This window comes from Hypanus sabinus, chromosome 4 (assembly GCF_030144855.1).
Source record: "Hypanus sabinus isolate sHypSab1 chromosome 4, sHypSab1.hap1, whole genome shotgun sequence".
Taxonomy (NCBI): Eukaryota; Metazoa; Chordata; class Chondrichthyes; order Myliobatiformes; family Dasyatidae; genus Hypanus; species Hypanus sabinus.
This window is the reverse complement of record NC_082709.1, coordinates 93,822,099-93,844,402: the sequence shown is the minus strand read 5'-3', so window position 1 is coordinate 93,844,402 and position 22,304 is coordinate 93,822,099. Positions and strand designations below refer to the sequence as shown.

Here is a 22,304-nt window from a genome sequence, read left to right as displayed (position 1 = left end):
ACGTGGTGAGCGCCTTTGACCAGGAGACAGCCGCCCAGGTTGCGGACTTCATACAGTCGCCCCCAGAAGGAGGCAAATATGAAGCACTCAAAGCGCTGCTCATTGGGACCCTTTGGCCTCTCACGGCGTGAGCGAGGTGCCCGCTTGCTTCACCTGGACAGTTTGGGAGGCAGACTGTCGTCAGCGTTGATAAACGAGATGCTGTCCCTGGCTGACGGACACAAGCCCTGCCTTATGTTCAAGCAAGCGTTCCTAGAGCGACTGCCTGAGGACATACATCTGCTGTTGGCTGACGCAGATTTCAGCGACTCCCGGAAGGTGGCAGCCCGGGCAGATGTGCTGTGGAAAGCCAAGAGGGAGACTGTGGCGTCCGTCAGTCAGATTACCAGGCCACGCCCCCAACATTGGACCAGACCAGACCCGGCAGGGGGCACACAACACAGAGGCAGGAGTGAGGAGGCCAGTGAACAGTGGTGTTTCTACCACCAGCGATGGGGCACAAAAGCCCGTCATTGTTGCCCACCCTGCAAGGGCCAGGACCAGCTGCTGCTACTGACTATGGCGGCTGGCCACCAGGACAGCCTCTTGTATGTCTGGTACAAACAGTCGGGATGCCGCTTCTTGGTCAACACCGGAACGGAAATCAACGTCTTTCCCCCGACGGGGTACGACACCCGCAACAGGAAGCCAGGACCCATCTTGAGGGCCGCAAATGGCAGCACGATACGGACCTACGACACCCACACAGTGCAGCTGCAGTTCGGCGCCAGCCGGTTCAACGTGGGACTTCACACTGGCCGCCGTGGCCCCACCACTCCTGGGGACGGACTTCTTGCGAGCTCACAGCCTGCTGGTCGACTTGCAAGGGAAAAGACTGGTACATGCCGAGACTTTCCAGACATTCTCCCTGGGTGAAGCCAAGTTGCCGGCCCCACACCTGGACTCCATCACGCTGTCGGACAACGAATTCACCAGAATCCTGGCGGACTTTCCATCGATTCTGGCACCGCAGTTCATGGCAGCCATGCCCAGATACGGGGTTCAGCACCACATCCAGACCCAGGGACCACCCCTCCACGCCCGCGCACGAAGGCTCCCCCCGGGAAAGCTCTGCCTGGCGAAGGAGGAGTTCAAGAGGATGGAGGAATTGGGGATCGTACGGAGGTCCGACAGCCCATGGGCCTCCCCCTGCACATGGTGCACAAAGCAGCCGGGGGTTGGAGACCATGCGGCGACTACCGCAGACTGAATGAGGCTACAACTCCAGACCACTATCCCGTGCTGCACATACAGGACTTTGCAGCAAACCTGCACGGGGCACGAATCTTTCCCAAAGTAGACCTCATCTGGGAATACCATCAAATCCCGGTGCACCCTGAAGACATCCCCAAAACAGCACTCATCACCCCGTTCAGCCTGTTTGAGTTCCTCTGAATGCCGTTCGGCCTGAAGAATGCCGCACAGACATTCCAGCGGCTAATGGATGTGGTGGGACACGACCTGGACTTTGCGTTCATCTATTTGGACGACATCCTTATAGCCAGCAGTAGTCGTCAGGAGCATCTGTCCCACCTCTGCCAGCTGTACTCCCACCTCAGTCACGATCAACCCAGCCAAATGCCAGTTCGGTCTCGATACCATCGACTTCCTGGGCCACAGGATTACCAAAGACAGGGCAACACCTCTACCTGCCAAGGTAGACGCAATCTGCCACTTTGCCCGGCCTAACATGGTCAAAGGCCTACAGGAGTTCGTTGGTATGGTGAACTTCTACCACCGTTTCCTCCCCTCAGCAGCCTGTATCATGCGCCCTTTGTACACCCTGATGTCAGGTAAAGGCAAGGATATTACTTGGGACGAGGAGGCCACGGCCGCTTTCATTAAAGCCAAGGAAGCCTTGGCAGATGCCACGATGCTGGTGCACCCCAGAACGGATGTTCCGACCCCACTCACGGTGGACACATCCGACACAGCAGTCAGTGGGGTGCTGGAGCAGCTCATCGAGGGACGCTGGCAACCCCTAGCATTCTTCAGCAAGCACCTACGGCCACCCGAACTCAAGTACAGTGCTTTCGACCGGGAGCTGTTGGCACTGTATCTGGCAATCCGGCATTTCAGGTACTTCTTAGAAATCAGGCCGTTCACCACTTTCACGGACCACAAACTGTTGACATTCACGTTTACGAAGGTGTCCGATCCCTAGTCGGCTCGCCAGCGGCGACATCTGTCCTACCTCTCCGAGTACACGATGGACATCCAGCATGTCTCGGGAGAGGACAACGTCGTGGCGGACACACTCTCCAGACCAGCTGTCCAGGCCCTGTCCCTGGGGGTGGACTATGCAGCACTGGCGGAGGCGCAGCAGGCAGACGACGAGATGCCCAGCTACAGGACCACAGTCTCTGGTTTGCAGCTGCAGGACTTTCTCGTAGGCCCAGGTGAGAGGACCCACTTGTGCGACGTGGCTACCGGCCAACCTCACCCCATCGTCCCGGCAGCCTGGAGGCAGCGAGTTTTCGATTCCATACACTGTTTGGTGCACCCATCTATCAGGACAACCATCCGGCTGGTCTCCAGCAAGTTTGCGTGGCACGGACTTCGCAAGCAGATCAGTGACTGAGCCAGAATGTGCACGCGGTGCCAAACAGCCAAGGTGCAGCGGCACACTAAAGCCCCGCCACAGCAGTTCGAACCCACCCACCGGAGGTTCGGCCACATTCATGTGGATATCGTGGGCCCCCTACCAGTGTCCCAAGGAGCGCGGTACCTCCTAAGTATGGTAGACCGGTTCACAAGGTGGCCAGAGGCAGTCCCGCTCACCGACACATCTGCCAATTCCTGCACCCAAGCACTGATTGCAACCTGGGTAGCATGCTTCGGGGTACCGGCCCACATTACCTCCGACAGAGGTGCCCAGTTCACCTCCAGCCTGTGGTTGGCTGTGGCCAGCCTGTTGGGAACGCAGCTACACCACACAACTGCCTACTACCTACAGTTGAACAGACTAGTGGAACGCTTCCACCGTCACTTGAAGTCGGCTCTCATGGCCCGCCTGAGAGGACCTAACTGGGTGGACGAGCTTCCCAGGGTCCTGCTTGGAATTCGTACAGTGCCCAAAGAGGATCTGCGTGCCTCATCGACTGAGTTGCCCCGGCCGTCCCGGGAGAGTTCATACCAGCCCCAAGGGGGAAAGAGGAAGAACCCACAGCAGTCCTGGACAGACTACGTGAAAGGCTCGGCAACCTGGCCCCTGCACTGACTTCACAGCACAGACGGACCCCGACCCATGTACCCAAAGACCTGCAGAACTGTAAGTTTGTGTTTGTACGAAGGGGCAGACACTGGGCACCACTACAGCGGCCGTACAAGGGGCCGTTCAAGGTGATCAACAACAACAGGTCCACGTACATTCTGGACATTGAGGGGAGAGATTTGGTTTTCACAGTGGACCGACTCAAACCAGCCCATGTGGACTTGGCGCAGCCGGTCGAGGTTCAGGCACCGCGGCACAGAGGCAGACCTCCCAAACAGAGGCTGTTCCAGACTGTGGACATTGGGGGGTGTATCACCGGTTCTTGGGGGGGGGGGTTATGTGGCGACCCACTTTTTGCGCAGGCGAACCAGCTCACAAAATAGCCAGCCAGCGCACGGGGGGAGACTTTGGTAATACACCTCTGATGTCATTTCCGCCCGGAGAGGGCGGGTGCTAGGGATTAAATGCCAGCGCCACGAAGTTTGAATAAACTAGTCTTGAAACGACTTACCGACTGCGTGTCGTCTCTAGCTCTGTATGTAGCACATCGCTACAATACCCATTATTCTGCTGTTCTTTCCTCAAAGCCTCTGTATATGTTAGATCTGGCTTTACACCATGCACTTCTTTCACTGCTTTATCGCTCCAGGTCCCATCCCCTTTGCAAATTAATGTAAACCCTCCCGAACCATGCTAGCAAACCTACCAGCAAGGATATTGCTCCCCCTCGAGTTCAGGTGCAAACCATCCAATCTGTACAGGTCCCACCTTCCCCAGAAGAGATCCCAATGGTCCAAAAATCTAAAACCCTGTGCCCTGCACCAACTCCTCAGCCACGCATTCAACTGCCATCTCCTCCAATTCTTACCATCACTATCAGGCAGCAATCCTGAGAACGCCACCCTTGAGGTCCTGTTCTTCAGCCATCTGCCTAGTTCCCGAAACTCACACTTCAGGACCTCATCCCTCTTCTTGCCTATGCCGTTGGTACCAACATGTATCATGACTTCTGGTTGCTTTCCCTCTCGTACCAGGATGTCGTGCACCCGGTCAGAGACATCCCGGACCCTGGCACCTGGGAGGCAACAAACCATGTGGTTTCCTTCTCACGTCCACAAAATCTCCCGTCTGCTCCCCTGACTATGGAGTCTCCAATGACGACAGCTGTCCTCTACTCCGTCCCATCCTTCTGCACCACAGGGTCAGACTCAGTGCCAGAGGTCCTGCCACCGTGGCTCACACTTGGTCAGTGGTCCTCACCAACAGTATCCAGGATGGTAAACTTATTATTCAGGGGAATGGCTACAGGGATGCTCTGCACTACCTGTCTACTCTCCTTCGCTTTCCCTCCTCAGACTGCCACCCAACAACCTGCTTCCGGCAGCCTAGGTGTGAGTACCTCCCTGTAGCTCTCATCTGTGACTGCCTCATTCTCCCTTATGAGTCGAAGGTCATCCAGCTGCTGCTCCAGATTCCTCACACGGTCTTCCAGATCACCCAGACGCATGCACTTCTGGCAGATGTGACTCTGCGGGAGAGGGGAGTTCCCCCAAGACTGCCAAATCTCACAGGAGAGGCACATCACCATCTCAGGAGGCATTGTAAAGACTAACTGGGAACAAACTCATCCTCCGCCTCTTCCCTTCGAAGCCTCTCGAGTCAAAGCCTCAAATCTCCACTCCTTCACTGGCCCACTCACTCACTGGCCACTTTCCACAAGCCGCTCCGCTTGAGGTAACCCACTATTTATTTGTTTGAGTTTTTCCAAACTGCTTGGTCACCTGACCTCGATTGCCCAATCAGCTGCTTTCTGCTGAATCTGAGCTATTTAAATCTTGATTGACTTGATTGCACAGTCCAACTGCCAAAACTGCCAGAATCTCTCAAGTCAAAGCCTCAAATCTCCACTCCTTCACTGGCCCACTCACTCACTGGCCGCTTTCTCCTATGGTTCACTCTCCTCTCCTATCAGAGTCCTTCTCCAGCCTTTTACCTTCTCCACCTATCACCTCCCAGCTTCTTACTTCACTCCCCCCTCTCCCACTCTCCTATCACCTTCTAGCTGGTACTCCTTCCCTTCCCCTATTTTCTTATTCTGGCATCATCCCCCTTACTTCCCAGTCCTGTTGAAGGGTCTCAATCTGAAATACTCACTGTTTATTCATTTCTATGGATGCTGCCTGACCTCCTAAGTTCCTCCAGCATTTTGTGTATGTTGCTTTCTACTTCCTCCAGCCCCATTCTACGTCCTGAGTATTGGTGGGTCAGTGCCCCTGTTGACTTACAGTCAGTGGGGCAGGCTGAGCTCCCATCTGCAGGGCAGAACCGGCTGTCCACCCTCTTTTTCCCCAGTTGGAGATCATGAGGGTCCGAGAGTGGCGCCCGGCAGGTGTAGCGGAAACGTTGCTCATGACGGGCTCCATTCTGGCTGATGTTGACCAGCATCCAGGGTGTCCAGGGCGTGTTCCTGCGCACCTCGGGACACGAGTCTACGTTACAGGCTCGGTGTTCCTGCAAGAGGGAGAGAAGAACAGACCAGGTGTGAGGACTCATTGGGTACACCTCCACCACATTTCAGTACGATTCTAATCCAAACACTTCACTATAATAAACAACAGCCACAATGCACCAAGCCTAGGGTGGAGGAGCAACACCTCATATTCTGTCTGGGTAGCTGCCAACCCGGTGGCATGAACATCGATTTATCTAACTCTCCCCTCCCCTCTTTCCATTCTGCATTCTGGTTATCCCATCATTCCTTCTCTACTCCTCCCTTGTCCATCACCTCCTTCTGGTTCCCTCCTCCTTCCATTTCTTTCATGGTACACTGTCCTTTCCAATGAGATCCCTTCTTCAGCCTTTTACATTTTCCAGCTATTACCTTCCAGCTTCTTACTTCATCCCTTGCTCTCCACCCACCCACCTCCCCACTCACCTGGTTTCACCTATCACCTGCCAGCTTGTACTTCTTTCATTTCCCTCCCCACCTTCTTATCTGGGTTCTGTCCTGATGAAGGGCCTCAACTTGAAATGTCAACAATTTCCCTCCATAGATACTGCCCGACCTGCTGAGTTCCTCCAGCATTTTATTTATTGATTGATTGATTGATTGATTAATTGATTGAGATAAAGCGTGGAATAGGTTTTGTGTATGTTGTTCAGAGTTTGCAGAATCACTTGTCTACACGTCTACATGGACTACACATCTCAGATCTATTTAGAGTTAGTAAAACATGGAACCAGGTTCCTCAGCCCAACTCATCCATGCCCTCCATGCCCACCTAAGCAAGTCCTATCAGCCTGCACTTGGCCCAAATCCCTCCAACCCTTCTGTCCATGAACCTGTGCAAATCTTTTAAATGCTGTTATTGCAGCTGCCTCTACCACTCCCTTTGGTCGTTCCTTCTATACATACACCACCCTTCCCTTGAAGAAATTGCCCCTCAGGTTTCTTTTGAATATTTCCTCTCTGAACTCAAACTGATGCCTCTCCGTTTTGATACCCTTTCTCTGGAAAAAAAAGATTGAGTGCATTCACCTTGTCTATGCCCCTTGTGATTTTATACATAATTTTACCCCTCAGTCTCCTACACACAAATGAGTAAAGTCTGAGACTGTCTACCCTCTCCCTGTAACTCAAGTCCTTAACTCCAGGTAACATTCTTGTAAATTCTCCTTGGATTTTTTATAACTGGTTGAGTGGAGTTGCACTCAATATCAGCAAGACAAAGGAATTGATTGTGGGCTACAGGAAGCTGAAGTTGGGAGAACACACAGTAATACTCACTGAAGGGTCACCACTAGAAAGGCAGCAGCTTCAAGTTCCTGGGCGCCAGCATGTCAGAGAATCTAACCTAAACCCAACATATTGATGCATTCACAAAAAAGGCAGGCTCACACTTAATGACATACATTAGGAGTTTGAGGGGATTCAGTATGTCACCGAAGCTTCTTACGGATTTCTGTAGAGTTATGGCAGACAACATTCTGACTGGTTGCATCTCAGCCTGGTACGGAGGCTGCAGTATAGGGGATCATAACACTCAGCCATCTCCATCATGGCCAAAACCCTCCACACCATCAACCACATCATCAACAGGTGGTGCCTCAAGAAGCCAGCATCAATTACCAAGGACCCTCTGCTCATTATTACTATCAGGGAGGAAGTACAGGAGCTTGAAAACCCACATCCAACAATTCAGGGACAGCCTCTTCCCCTCCACCATCAGATTTCTGAATGAGCACAACTGGCCCTATTAATTTATTTTTGAAATTCATAGTTAACTTACACTGTGCTGCTGTCGCAAAACAACACTGTGCTCTGATCAAACCTACTGACCTGTCCTTAGCTCATTTATGTCTCTTAAATAAAGAGAAAAAATTACATATGTGATATCTTTCATAACTTCTGTTTGTTCAACACTGTATTTTGAAGTGTTGTCACTGCTGTATCTAACTTTCAATGGATTAATCCCATAAAGCCCCTTCCCCATGACTGCTTTTTAGAGTACTGAAAATCATCTTCCCTCAACAGCCTATCCAATTCTCATAATGAGGGAATCCATTCTTGCTTGTTTTAACACTGCCGCTGAACACCAGTCTCACTTCGTGTAAGTCAGTGATTCTGATTCTGATTAATTCATGACTGCAGCACTCAATATCAAGATGTGTAATTCTTTTCTCATTACAGATTGCCAAAAATCTCTGCATTCCCTCATTATGAGAATTGGATAGGCTGTTGAGGGAAGATGATTTTCAGTACTCTAAAAGGCAGTCATGGGGAAGGGGCTTTATGGGATTAATCCATTGAAAGTTAGATACAGCAGTGACAACACTTCAAAATACAGTGTTGAACAAACACTGAAGTTATGAAAGATATCACATATGTAATTTTTGTCTCTTTAAGAGACATAAATGAGCTAAGGACAGGTCAGTAGGTTTGATCAGGGCACAGAATATCCAAACTGAGAAGTTATGTTGCAACTTTACAAAACTCTAGTTAGACCACACTTGGGGGTGTATTGTGTGTGTTTCTGATCGCCACACTACAGGAGGGACGTGGTAGTGCTGGAGAGAGCGCAGAGGATTACTGTCACAGTGAACAGAGATATACAGTGGGATGCTTGTCTTGTATATTGTTCATTCCAATTAGTTCATTACACAGTGCCTTCAGCTGGAATAAGGAAGAACAATAACAATGCAGTGCAAAGTGTAAAAGTTACTGAAAACTTTTTCATGTAGTGCATGTGCATGTCAGGGTTTGGAGGCTAGCGTGCCTCAGTGATCCGGAGATCTATGTCGGCTGGAGTCAGGCCTTTATGCTTTGGCTCTTGGTAGGGCCAACTATGCCAAACAGGTCAGAAGGTAGAAGCCAGACATACCAGTTCTCTAGGTTCGGACCTTCAGCTCAGGGCCAGCAATCCTAACTGGTAAATCAAAGCTATTAGAAAAACAACAATGAAGACTCCTTCTACATCTGAGTGTGACATTATTCCTGAGTCTCCACCTGAGTCTTGCATGACTGACAGCAGTGAGAGGAAGCTGCTGGCACCATGAAGGAAGCCCTGAATACTGCCAGAGGTGGAGGACTTTCATTGTTTCCCTAAACGTTATTGGCGCAATGAGCAGTAAGTAAATAAGTAAGTATGTCAATCATAAAGTGTTAGAGCATAATGAGCTAGATTATGAGGCCAACAGTCTACCTTATTGTACAACAGATCTGTTCAAGTGTCTGATAACAGTGGTGGGACATGTTTTCAGGTTTTTGCATCTTCTGCCTGATGGGAGAGTGGAAAAGAGGAAGTGTCCAGGGTAGGTGGAATCTTTGATAATTTTGGCTGCCTTACTGAGGCCTGGAGTGATTCATCACAGCGGGTCCAGTTCCTAGTGTGAAGCTCGAACAATTTAAATGCTGGCCCAGATAGTCTGGGGTCTCCTCTCTCTGCGACGCTGAGGCTGTGAGAATACCCCTGGCTGGTGTGCTTCGTGTCTGCCAATTTTGTGGCAACTTGCCCCACTAGTATGAATACCGAGGCTTTGGGTCAACTCCAGGTATTTGGGTCTAAGGAATCAGTTTGGTTCAGAATGCCGCTATTGCTGTTCACTTCGATGATGTGTTTTCTGTTTTTTCTCTTTCTTTCTCTGTGGGCACTGGGGTCGGTCTTTTTATTTAATTGGGTTCATTCAGGCTCCTTGCTTTGTGACTGCCTGTTAAGCAAACAAATCTCAAGCTGTATAATTCATACATTCATTGATAATAAATGTACTTTGAATATTTGAATCTTTTGAATGTTTTAAGAATTATCGACAGGGTGCAGGGAGGGGAGTTTGGCTCCTGTGATGTGCTGAGCTGTGTCCACAACTCTCTGGAGTTCCTTGTAGTCATGTACAGAGCAGTTGCTGTACCAAACCATTATGCATCCAGACAGAATTCTTTCTATAGTCTATCGATAAAAAATATTACGAGTTGACCAAGATGTTGGCAGCATTGGATGACATTTATTATGGGGAGAAATTGGGATTGGGAGAGGCTAAGATTGTTCTTCCTGGAGAGAAGGAGGCTGAGCAGTTTCTTGATAGAGGACTGTAACATTACGAAAGGTAAATGGTAGATAGTCAAAAGATTTCCCATGGTAGTGTTAGCATAGGCTTAAGGTGAAAGGGGAGCAGTGTCAAACTCAGAGGTAAGGTTTTTGCACATAACATAGAACAGTACAGCATAGTGCACACCCTTCAGCCCACAGAGTTGTGCAACCTATGAAGCATGGTGTTTATCACTGGAACTTGCTGTCAAAGAGAGATGTTATGGATGTGATGGGAGGTGAGGACCTCAATACAATAGCTATCACTAAAGAGGTAGTGCAGAGCAAACTTGTGGGCCTAAAGATAGATGAGTCCCCTGGTCCTGATGGAATGCATGCCAGGGTACTGAAAGAAATGGCAGAGGTTTTACTAGAGGCTTTTATGATAATTTACCAAAATTCTCTGGACCCTGGGAAGGTCCTGGTGGATTGGAAGGTGGAATGTCATGCCACTCAGAAGAATAAGAGATCTTAAAGAAACATATAAAATTATGAAAGGGATAAATAAGATAGAGGCAGGAAAGTTCTTTCCACTGATAGGAGAGACGAGAACAAAGGGACATAGCCTCAAGATCTGGGGGAATAGATTTAGGATGGAAATGAGGAGGAACTGCTTTTCCCAGAGAGTGGTGAATCTGTGGAATTCTCTGCCCAATGAAGCAGTGGAGGCTACTTCAGTAAATATATGTACTTTGTATTTAAGATAAAGTTAGAATGATTTTTGCATAGCAGGGGAATTAAGGGTTGTGGGGAAAAGGCAAGTAGATGGAGATGAGTCCATGGCCATATCAGCCATGATCGTATTGAATGGTGGAGCAGGCTCGACAGGCCAGATGGCCGACTCCTGCTCCTATTCCTTATATTCTTATGCCAGAAGTGGTGATGGAGTCAGGTACAATTCCAATGTTTAAATAGCATTCAGGTGGACAATTTAAATCAGTAAGGCATAGAAGGATACATTCCTAATGCAGGCAAATGTGATTAGTGTAGAATGTCAGCATGGTTATGGTGAGCTGAAGGGTTTGTTTCTGTGATGTATGACTCTGTGACTCTATGATTGTAAGTTGGGTCACTGTATGGACAAGAAAGGCAGCGAGATACTGAAATCCCATTGGAGGTGTTTGCAAGGGTGTACTGTCAGCAGCACGGTATCATAGTGGTTAGAGCAACATTTTACAGCACCAGTAATCACTGGCTGGGGTTCAATTCTGGCTGCTGTCTGTAAGGAATTTCTACATTCTCCACATGACTGCATGTGCTGGTTTCCTCCCACATTCCAAAGACATACAGTTAGTGTTAGCGTTAGTCAGTTGTGGCCATGCTGTGTTGGTGCCAGGAGATGGTGCCCACAGCCCAGTCCTCAGATTGTGTTCGTTGTTGATGCTAAAAACACATCTCTGTGTATATTCCAATCACAAACCAGAGAAAATCTGCAATGCTGGAAATCCAACCAACACACACGGATCACTGAAGGAACTCTGCAGGTCAGGCAGCAGCTATGGAAAAGAGTTTAATCGACATTTTGGGCCAAGACCAGGACTGGAGAAAAATGATGAGGAGTCAGAGTTAGAAGGGGAGGGGAGGGGAGAGGGGTAAAGTAATGAGCTGGGAAGTTGATTGGTGAAAGAGATACAGGGCTAGAGAAGGGGGAATCTGATAGGAGTGGACAGAAGTCCATGAAAGAAAGAGAAAGGGGAGGAACACCAGAGGGAAGTGACAGGCAGGTAAGGAGATAAGGTGAGAAAGAGATAAGGGAATGGGGAATGGTGACGGGGGGGGGGGGGGTGCATAAATGATGTTCATGCCATCAGGTTGGAGGCTACCCAGATGGAAGATAAGCTGTTGCTCCTCCAGCCTCAGTGTGGCCTCATCGCAATTGCAGAGGAGGCCATGATTGACATGTTGGAATGGAAATGGGAAGTGAAATTAAAATGGGTGGCCACTGGGAGATCCACTGTTTCTGGCAGATGGAGTATAGGTGCTTGGTGAAGCGGACTGCCAATCTATGTCATGTCTCACCAATATACAGGACATCACACTGGATGCAGTAGATGACCCCAACAGACTCACAATTGATATGTCACCTCTCCTGGAAGGACTCTTAGGGTCCCTGAGTGGTAGTAAGGGAGGAGGTGTAGGGACAGTTGTTCAACTTGCAAGGATAAATGCTAAGAGGGAGAACAGTGGAGAGGGACGACTCCCTAGTCCATTCATCCCACCCCATCAATTTCTCGAACTTCTTGTAATGGCCCCCATCTCCTTCACCATTCCCCAACCCTTTTTCCCTCTCTCACCTTTTCTCCTTACCTGCTCATCACCTCCCTCTGGTGCCCCTCCCCCTTTTCTCTCTTCCATGGCTTTCTGTCCTCCCCTATCAGATTCCCCTTTCTCCAGCCCTGTATCTCTTTTACCAATCAACATCCCAACTCGCTACTTCACCCCTCCCCCTTCCAGTTTCACCTATCACCTTGTGTTTGTTCCTCCCATCACCCCACCTTCTAGCTCTGACTCCTCATCATTTTTTCTCTAGTCCTGATGAAGACGTTCTCGGCCCACTTCTTTCCCTTAGATACTGCCTGGCCTGCTGAGTTCCTCCAGCATTTTGTGTGTGTTTCCATGTATATTTTGATGTTTCAATGTAGATGTGACAAATAAAAATAATCTTTGCTCATATAATTCTGAATCAACATCTCTGAGACAGCAGGGAAATCTGAGCTCCATCAAGTTAATTGATGAAACTTTATGCACTGAAGGTTGATAGTCAGACTAAAAGGAGTGCCTCAAGATTGAAAGCTGCAGAATTTGATGGGCTATTGATTGAATTCTTAGCCTGTCCTCTCTCATTAACTTGTAATGGGTTTCCTTACTACCCTCATGCTAGAAGAAGCAAATATATTAAGCTTTCTTTTTTATAAAGAAAGCTGCTTAATAATTGCACATCAAACTTCATATGTTCTTACTAGTCTATAAAAGCCCACTGTAAACCTGCCAAAAGACAAGGCTTAGATGCTTTAAATTTGGAAGTTATTGTACATATCCTGTATTCCACATTAACATTTGCCGTTATACACACCAGCTTAAAACCTCTGCAAGATCTCTCCTAACCACCCCAGAGGGTGGTAGCCAGTCGGCGGCATTCAGACTCAGTGTGGGGTCACTCATCACAGAAGGACCTAGTTTGTGTGGCCACACTCCTTGATGCTGATGGGAAGATGTTTTCAAAATTCTGAGCTTTATGTGATTATTAGAATGTCAGTTTTCAGTGATTCTTTCTAGTTGCCAATTGGTGGGTGATGATATGTTAGTTTTTGTGTGAGGGAGGAGTTGGGGATTTGGAATTCTTTCTCTTTTTCATGTGAGGGGTGAAGTCCCTTCTTTCAACAACTACCATGTTTTTTCTGTATTTCATCTGGAGAAGATGAATATCTGAGTTGTATTATACATGCATACTTTGACAATAAAATTAAACTTAAAATATTTGAACCTTTGAAGCTGTAATCTTCCTTTGCAGGAGTTATCAGAGAGCCGAGTGATGTAAGAAATTAAGAAGGACACAGCTCAGCACATTACAAAAACCAGCTTCACCTCCATGTCACTACTTGTCTTGTATACTGTTCATACAGGAGGGGCAAGTCGCAGGAAATGGGGACCAACTGAGTGGGCAACATGGACAACTTAGCTTGAGGGCCTGTATTGTGCTGTGTTGCTCTATGACTCTATCCTCCCTATCTTCCTTCCCCAACACAGAAACAAACCACCCTGCACTATCAATATTCTCCTCCATTGATATTTCCAAATCCAAGAGGATTTTAATCATAATTCAGTCATATCAGAATACTCATTGTAATTATAACTTTTAAACCCATATTGGATAATTAACATAATTGCCCATAATTTCTCTGAAAGAAAACATTACAGACTATGCAAAATACAATTGATTAGAAGGTACGAAACATGATTTCAATCACATTCTGATTTTTTCAAGCAGACTAGAGTTGCCTATCCAGCTCAGGGACAAAACATACAAATTGGATTATGCTTTGTGGACCGAATAACAACACAGTTGCGGGGAATACTAAACACATGTGTCATCTGCACATTGGTCAAGCAGACAGAACACCTGACATTCGGCTAACCCTCCCACCAAAGCAGATCCTTCATTCATCTCTCATACTACATCATCTGTTCAGGGGTCATGATTCCATAAATGTCTATATGGTCACCCCTCAGACTCCTACACTCCAGTAAAAACAGTCCCAGATTGTTCAGTTGTTTCTTATAACCCAAGATCTACAGTCCTGGCAATGTCCTTGTAAATGCTACCTGTATCCTTCCTATCTCAAGCAAACACCATCTTTCAGTTAATCAATGACACTACTGTTGTTGGCAAAATCTCATATTGTCATGAGGAGGCATACAGGAGTAAGATAGATCAGCTGGTTGATTTGTGTCACAACAACAACTACTTTGCACTCAATGTCAGCAAAACCAGGATTGATTGTGGACTTCAGGAAGAGTAAGCCAGGCGAATGCATACCAATCTTCACTGAGGGGTCAGTGGTACAAAGGGTGAGTAGTTTCAAGTTCCTGGGTGTAAAAGGTCTCAGAGGATCTAACCTGGGCCTAACACATTGAGATGCAATCAAATGAAGGCACACCAACAGCTTTACTACATTTGGAGTTGAGGAGATACAATATGTCATCAAAGAGTCTTGCAAATGTCCACAAATGCAGAGCATTCTGACTAGTTGTGTCACTGCCTGGTACGGATATACAAGGTCACAATTGGCTGTAGAGGGTTGGACACTCAGCCATGGAGTAGGAGATCGTGGAGTGAGTTGGAGACAGTTCCTTATGAACTTTACAAAGGGTTTAAAAAGACAGTGGACCCTGTTGGGACTTGACTGTGGAGTGGGAGATCATGCACTTTGACCCCATTACCTCCTCTCCAGTGTAATTTTTCAGTGGTTTGATATCCACTCTCACCTGTTTTTTTACTCTTTATACCAGGGGTGAATGATAAGTTCGTGGCCTAAGGTAGAAGGAGACCATTTTAGAAAATCTAGCACATTTATTTTTCAACATAGTCCCCCCTACGTTTACACACTTAGTCCAGGGGTCGTGGAGCATATGGATCCTGGACCTCCAAGAAGTGTCCACAGCAAAGGTGATTAATAAGTAAGGTAGAAGGAGATGAGTTATGAACTTCAAACTTTCTGCATAATCGCTCAAAGAGTTGACTTGCATGTGAATGTAACAAGAGCTGTACAACTCATCTCCTTCTACATTAGGCCACGAACTTATCAATCACCCATCTGGGGACACTTTCTGCAGGTCCAAGATCCGTATGCTCCATGACCGCTGGACTAAGTGGGTAAATGTAGGGGGGGGGACTATGTTGAAAAATAGATATGCTGGGTTTTCTAAAATTGACTCCTTCTACCTTAGGCCATGTACTTATCTATCACCCCCATATATCTGAAAAAATTCTTCTATCCTCGCTTATATTATTATCTTGCTTACCTTTTCTCTCTTTACTGTTGGCTTTTAAAAGCTTCCCACTCTTAACTTCCCACTAATTTTTGTTATATTATATGCCACCTTTGTTGGCACCTGGTCAAGTGGTTAAGGCATTGGTCTAGTGATCTGAAGGTCACTAGTTTGAGCCTCAGCTAAGGCAACTTGTTGAGTTCTTGAGCAGGGCACTTAACTACACATTGCGACGACACCAGTGCCACACTGTATCAGTCCTTGTCCTTCCCTTGGACAACATTGGTGGCGTGGAGAAGGGAGACTTGCAGCATGGGCAACTGCCATACAACCCTACCCATACTCCCATACAACCCTACCCATACCCTACTCCCATACAACCCTACCCAGGCTTGCGCCCTGGAAACTTCTCAAGGCACAAATCCATGGTCTCTCAAGTCTAACAGATACCTATTATGCCGCCTTCTTTCCTTTTATGGTGTTTTTGACTTCTCTTGCCAGGCACAGTTGCCCCATTCTCCCTCTGCATTTTTGGAATGTATCTACGCTGCACCTCTCGAATTGCCTGCAGAAACACTAGCTCTTCCTGTCTGCCATCATTCTTGCTCATATCACCTTTCAATCAACTTTGGCCAGCTCCTCTCCCATGCCTCTGTAATTCTTTTACTCCACTGTAGTACTGATGTATTTGACTTTAACTTCTCCCTCTCAAACTGCAGAGTGAATTCTATTAAATTATGAGCACTGGCTTCGAAAGCTTCCTTTATGTTAAGCTCCTTAATCAAATCTGGTTAATTACACACAACCCAATCCAAAATTCTCTTTCCCATAATGGGTTCAAATGCAAGTTGGCATTAAAAAAATCTCTACATGCTAGGCATTCTACAAATTCTATCTCTTGGGTTCCAGCACCAACCTGATTTCCCCATATACCTGTATATTGAAATTCCCATGACTCGTAATATTGCCTTTTTTAATCTCCCAATGTAATTTGTATCCCATATCCTGGTTTGTATATAATTCCCATCATGGTCTTTTTACCCGTACAGTTTTTGAACTCTATGCACAAGGTATCTACATCTTTTGATCCTTCGTCACTTCTTTCTAACGATTTTGTTTCTTTTTTTTTACCAACAAAACCACCTCTGAATACCTGCCTGTTCTTTCAATACAATGTGTGTCCTTAGATGATAAGCACCGAACTGTGATCTTCTTTCAGCCATGACTCAGTGATGCCCATGTCACACGTACCAATCTCAAAATGCACTACATTATCCTATATACTGCATGCATTCAAATATAACACCTTTTCTTGTATTCATCAAACTTTTTGATTTGCCTGCATGTTATACTTCAAAATATCCCACTAACTGCAATCTTGCCCTATCATCTGCCTGTCTTTTCTCAGTCTCACTGCATCTTACTTGTATACCAACTGCCCCATCCTCAGCCCTATCACTCTGATTTCCAACCATCGGCCAAATTAGATTAAACCCTCCCCAACAGCTCTAGAAAATCTGCCACAAGGATATTCAGTAGTAACTCGTCCTTTTATACAGGTCATACCTTCCCCAGAAGAGATCCCAATGATCCAGAAATCTGATGCACAGCCACTCATTCATCCTATCCTGCTCTGCCTAGCATGTGGCACTGAGAGTAACTTGGAGATTATTACCTTGGAGATTCTGCTCTGCAGCCTCTTCCCTAACTCCATATTCTCACTGCATAGGACCTCTTCCCCCTCTCGACCTATGTCACTGGTGCCAATGTGCACCATGACCTCTGGCTGCTCACCCTCCCTCTTGAGAATATTCTGAGACATCCTTGACCCTAGCACCTGGAAGGCAACACACCATCCTGGCATCTCTTTTGGACCACAATGTTTCATGTCTGTTCCTCAAACTACTGAGTTTCTTATCAAACACGAGGAAATCTGCAGATGCTGGAAATTCAAGCAACACACACAAAATGCTGTTGGAATGCAGCAGGCTAGGTCACGCGTTCCACCAGCATTTTGTGTGAGTTTCTTATCTCTTGACTTTACCTGACTTTATCCTTCCCTGCTGAAGCTCAGAGCTGGCCACAATGCCACTGTCTGGCTGCTGTTGCCGTGTCCTGATAGGTTAACAGATGGAAAGTGAATGGCCACAGGGGAACCCTGCACTAACTGTTTATACCCTTACTTCTCCTGCTGGTCACCCATCTACTACCTGAAGCCTACACATTGGATGTGACCACCTCAGTTAAAGTCTTGTCTACAAGGATTTCTGCATCCCTGAAGGTACTTAGTGCATCTAGCTCCAGCTCCAGTTCCTTAACCTTGTCAGTCAGGGGATGAAATTGGGTGCACTTCCTGCAGATGTAGTCCTTGGGGAACCTGTTATCCCAGAGCCTAGTTTTGGTCTATACCTGACCAATCAAGTTACACCTTTTAAAATTCACATCCAAATACTTCTCAAATAATTGTTTGTCGGGATGGAGGCCGGTGACTAGCGGGGTGCCTCAGGGATCTGTTTTGGGCCCAATGTTGTTTGTAATATACATAAATGATCTGGATGATGGGGTGGTAAATTGGATTAGTAAGTATGCCGATGATACTAAGGTAGGAGGTGTTGTGGATAATGAGGTGGGTTTTCAAAGCTTGCAGGGAGATTTATGCCGGTTAGAAGAATGGGCTGAACAGTGGCAGATGGAGTTTAATGCTGAGAAATGTTCTACATTTTGGCAGGAATAATCCAAATAGAACATACAGGGTAAATGGTAGGGCATTGAGGAATGCAGAGGAACAGAGAGATCTAGGAATAACAGTGCATAGTTCCCTGAAGGTGGAGTCTCATGTAGATAGGGTGGTGAAGAAGGCTTTTGGAACGCTGGCCTTTATAAATCAAAGCATTGAGTACAGAAGTTGGGATGTAATGTTAAAATTGTACAAGGCATTGGTAAGGCCAAATTTGGAATATTGTGTACAGTTCTGGTCACCGAATTATAGGAAAGATATCAATAAATTAGAGAGAGTGCAGAGACGATTTACTAGGATGTTACCTGGGTTTCAGTACTTAAGTTACAGAGAAAGGTTGAACAAGTTAGGTCTCTATTCATTGGAGCGTAGAAGGTTGAGGGGGGATTTGATCGAGGTATTTAAAATTTTGAGAGGGATAGATAGAGTTGACGTGAATAGGCTGTTTCCATTGAGAGTAGGGGAGATTCAAACGAGAGGACATGATTTGAGAGTTAGGGGGCAGAAGTTTAAGGGAAATGCGAGGGGGTATTTCTTTACTCAAAGAGTGATAGCTGTGTGGAATGAGCTTCCTGTAGAAGTAGTAGAGACCAGTTCAGTTGTGTCATTTAAGGTAAAATTGGATAGGTATATGGACAGGAAAGGAGTGGAGGGTTATGGGCTGAGTGCAGGTCGGTGGGACTAGGTGAGATTAAGAGTTCGGCACGGACTAGGAAGGCCGAGATGGCCTGTTTCCGTGCTGTGATTGTTATATAGTTATATGGTTAAATAGGCTGAGGATTTTTGCCTCCTTGAGGCCTGAATTTCTCCCAGTCACTGAGTGAAATTAACGTTTGTTAATCCCCTCTAATTATTCCACTAATTAACAAATCTATTACTACTATTTCCTGTTGTCACTGCTCAGGGAAATTCTTTCTTTCAGCTTTTCTTGACATAATTGTCTATCAGCAGGGAAAATACGTACAATAGGATTTTATTAGGGAGAGGAGAGGAACCCATATGGTCTTCTGCTGCTGTAGCCCATCCACTTCAAGGTTTGGAATGTTGTGCATACAGTTTCTCTTCTGCACACCACTGTTGTAAGCAATGCTCCCTCTAAGGTGTGCATGTGTGCTCCCGCACACATCTTTTGCTGCTAGTGCATAAATAAATTTAAACTGTGCACCAGATGTTGTCACCCTCTACCCCGTTGGCATGTTAAGTATATTTCATGATCATACACAATCACTTTTCCTTTTCCAGTTTCTGATGCAGACAGTGTTGACAACATGGAGTTTGTGATGATTTGTCTGCAGATTTTAGAACCTGCTTATTTATACTGTTTTTATTGAAGAAATTATTGATTCACTGTTGAATTGCAAAAAAGCAAAGAGCATGAAGCACAAAAGAACTGCTATTTCTTATAAAGCAGAATGGTGTATCATCCTTAGAATATCGTCAGGTTTACTTCCAGTTAAAAGTTCGGTGTGCACATGTTGTTGTTTAATTTGAGAGTTTGTAGACTCAGTGGCCACTTTATTGGGTACACCTGTACACCTACAAGAGAAAATCTGCAGACCGAGAAAAAATCGACGGAAAAAATGCAGACAACGTTTCGGACCAAAGCCCTTCAGCAGGACTGGAGAAATAAAGCTGAGGAGGAGATTTGAAAGTTGGGGGAGCGGAGAGAAACAACAGACGAAAGGTGAAACTTGGAGGGGGAGGGATGAAGCAAAGAGCTAGAAAGGTGATTAGTGAGAGAGATAGAAGCCATGGAAGAAAGGAAAAACGATGGGGCGGGGTGGGGGGGGGAGGATCACCAGAAGATGGCAATGGGTGGACTGGGAGATATCATGAGAGAGGGACAAAGGAATGGGAAAGGGTGAGGGGGGACAGGCAACACAGGAAGTTTGAAAAATCGATGTTTGTGCCAAAAGGTTGGAGGGTACCCAAATGGAATATAAGGTGTTGTTGCTCCAACCTAAGAGTGGCCTTATCCCAACCTACTCGTTAATGTAAATAGATAATCAGCCAATTATGGGGCAATAACTCAATGCATGAAAGCATACACATATGAACCAAGGGGCTCAATTGTTGTTCAGATCGAACATCAGAATAGTGAAGAAATGTGAAATGAAGAAATGTCTTTGACTGTGGAATGATTGTTGGGTTCAGGTGAGTGGTTTGAGTTTCTCAGAAACTGCTGATCTCCTGGGATTTTTGCACACAATAGTCTCTAGAATTTACAGAGAATGGTGCAAAAAAATCAAAAAAATCTAGTGAGTGCAAGTTGAATGGGCAAAAAAGCCTTGTTAATGAGAGAACTCAGAAGAGAATGGTCAGACTGTTGAAGCTGACAGGAAGGCAACAGTAACTCAAATAACCATGTGTTCCAATGGTCCCTCTAATTCGTAATGACCAGTGTGTGCAAAAATCTTGAGCTGTGCCATTTCTGATTTGCTGATAATCTGACATTTCTGAATTCAGCATTGAGACATCTTGGCATAATTATTTTCCAATACAAAGGAATGGGAGACAAACTTAATAAGTATTTTGCTTTAGTCTTCACTATAGAAGACACTGGCAGTGTGCCAGAAATCTGATTGTGTCATGGGACAAAAGTGAACATAACTGCTATTACTAAGGAGAAAATGCTTGGGAAGCTGAAAGGTCTTAAGGTAAATAAATCACCTGGACCAGATGGTGTACAGCCCAGGTTCTGAAATAATGTAGCTAAAGAGATGTGGAGGTATTAGTAGTGATCTTTCAAAATCACTAGATTCTGGAATGATTTAGAGGAATGTAAAATTGCAAATGCCACTCCACACTTTATAAGGGAGAGAGGCAAAAGAAAGGGAATTATGGGCCATAGGGTTCAGGGTACTTGGAGGCACATATTAAAATAGGCCAAAGTCAACATGATTTTCTTAAGGGGAAATCTTGCCTGGCAAATCTGTTGGCATTCTTTGAGGACATGCCAGGCAGGATAGACAAAGGAAAATCAGTGGATGTTGTGTACTTGGATTTTCAGAAGGCCTTTGACAAGGTGGCACACATGGGGCTGTTTAACAAGATAAGAAATCATGGTATTACAGGTAAGATACTAGCATGGATAGAGGATTGGCTGACTGGCAGAAGGCAAAGAGTGGGAATAAAGGGAGCTGGTTCTGGTTGGCTGCTGGTGACTAGTGGTGTTCCACACGGGTCAGTGTTGGGCCTGATTATTTTCATGTTTGTGGATGATACAAAGCTAAGTGTATCTTATCCATCTGAGTGTATCTTACATGGTGGGTAGTGTTGAGGAAACAGGGAGTCCGCAGAAAGATTTAGATGATTGGGAGAATAGGCAAAGAGGTGGCAGACAGAATATAGTATAGGGAAGTGCACGGTCATGCACTTTGGTAAAAGGAATAAAGACATACACTATTTTCTAATCAGGGAAAAATTCAAAAATCAGAGGTGTAATTGGATTTGTGGAGTCCTCATGCAAGACACCATAATATGTGGAGTCCTTGCCCCACTTCACCATTCCCCATCTCCAGTTCTCTCTCTTACCTTAATCTCCTTGCCCTGCCCATCACTTTCCTCTGGTCCTTTTTCTTTCTTCCATGGCCTTCTGTCCTCTTCTATTAGACTACTCCTTCTGCAGTTCTCCAGCCCTGTATCTCTTTCACCAATCAACTACCCAGCTTCATCCCCCACCCTTCAGGTTTCACTTAACACCTTGTGTTTCTCTCCCCACCCCCCAACTCTTAAATCTACTCCTCAGCTTGTTTTCTCTAGTCCCGCTGAAGGGTCTCAGCCCAAAACATCAACTGTACTCTTTACCATAGATGCTGCTTGGACTGCTGAGTTCCTCCAGCATTTTGTGTGTGTTGTTTGTCCATGATATGTGAACATGCAGGTTGATTTGGTGGTAAGGAAGACAAAATGTTAGCATTCATTGAAACCTATTGAAGGTTGAAAGGCCTGGATACAATGGACATGGAGAGGATGTTTCCTACTGTGGTGGAGTCTACGACCAGAGATCACACCTGAGAATAGAGTAACATCCATTTAGAACAGAGATGAGGAAAACGTTTCTTTTCTAAAAGGTGGTGGATCTGTGAAATTCATACCACAGATGACCATGCGGGCCAAGTCACTGGGTATATTTAAGGCACAGGTTGATGGTCTCTTGTTTAATCTGGAGGTCAAAGGTTACAGGGAGAAGGTAGCAAAACAGGGTTGAGAGGGATAATAAATCAGCCAAGGTGGATTGGTG

At 46.3% G+C, this 22,304-nt stretch overlaps 1 protein-coding gene across 2 annotated transcripts in view; it reads right to left on the bottom strand.

Annotated features, from left to right (window-relative positions):
• sema5ba (sema domain, seven thrombospondin repeats (type 1 and type 1-like), transmembrane domain (TM) and short cytoplasmic domain, (semaphorin) 5Ba) overlaps positions 1–22,304 on the bottom strand; it is a 531,708-nt gene that overhangs the window by 41,748 nt on the left and 467,656 nt on the right. For both annotated transcript variants that reach the window (XM_059967676.1, XM_059967677.1), the window contains one exon: positions 5,539–5,764. In XM_059967676.1, the coding sequence (XP_059823659.1) occupies positions 5,539–5,764 (226 nt within the window). The remainder of the gene's footprint in view (positions 1–5,538; positions 5,765–22,304) is intronic.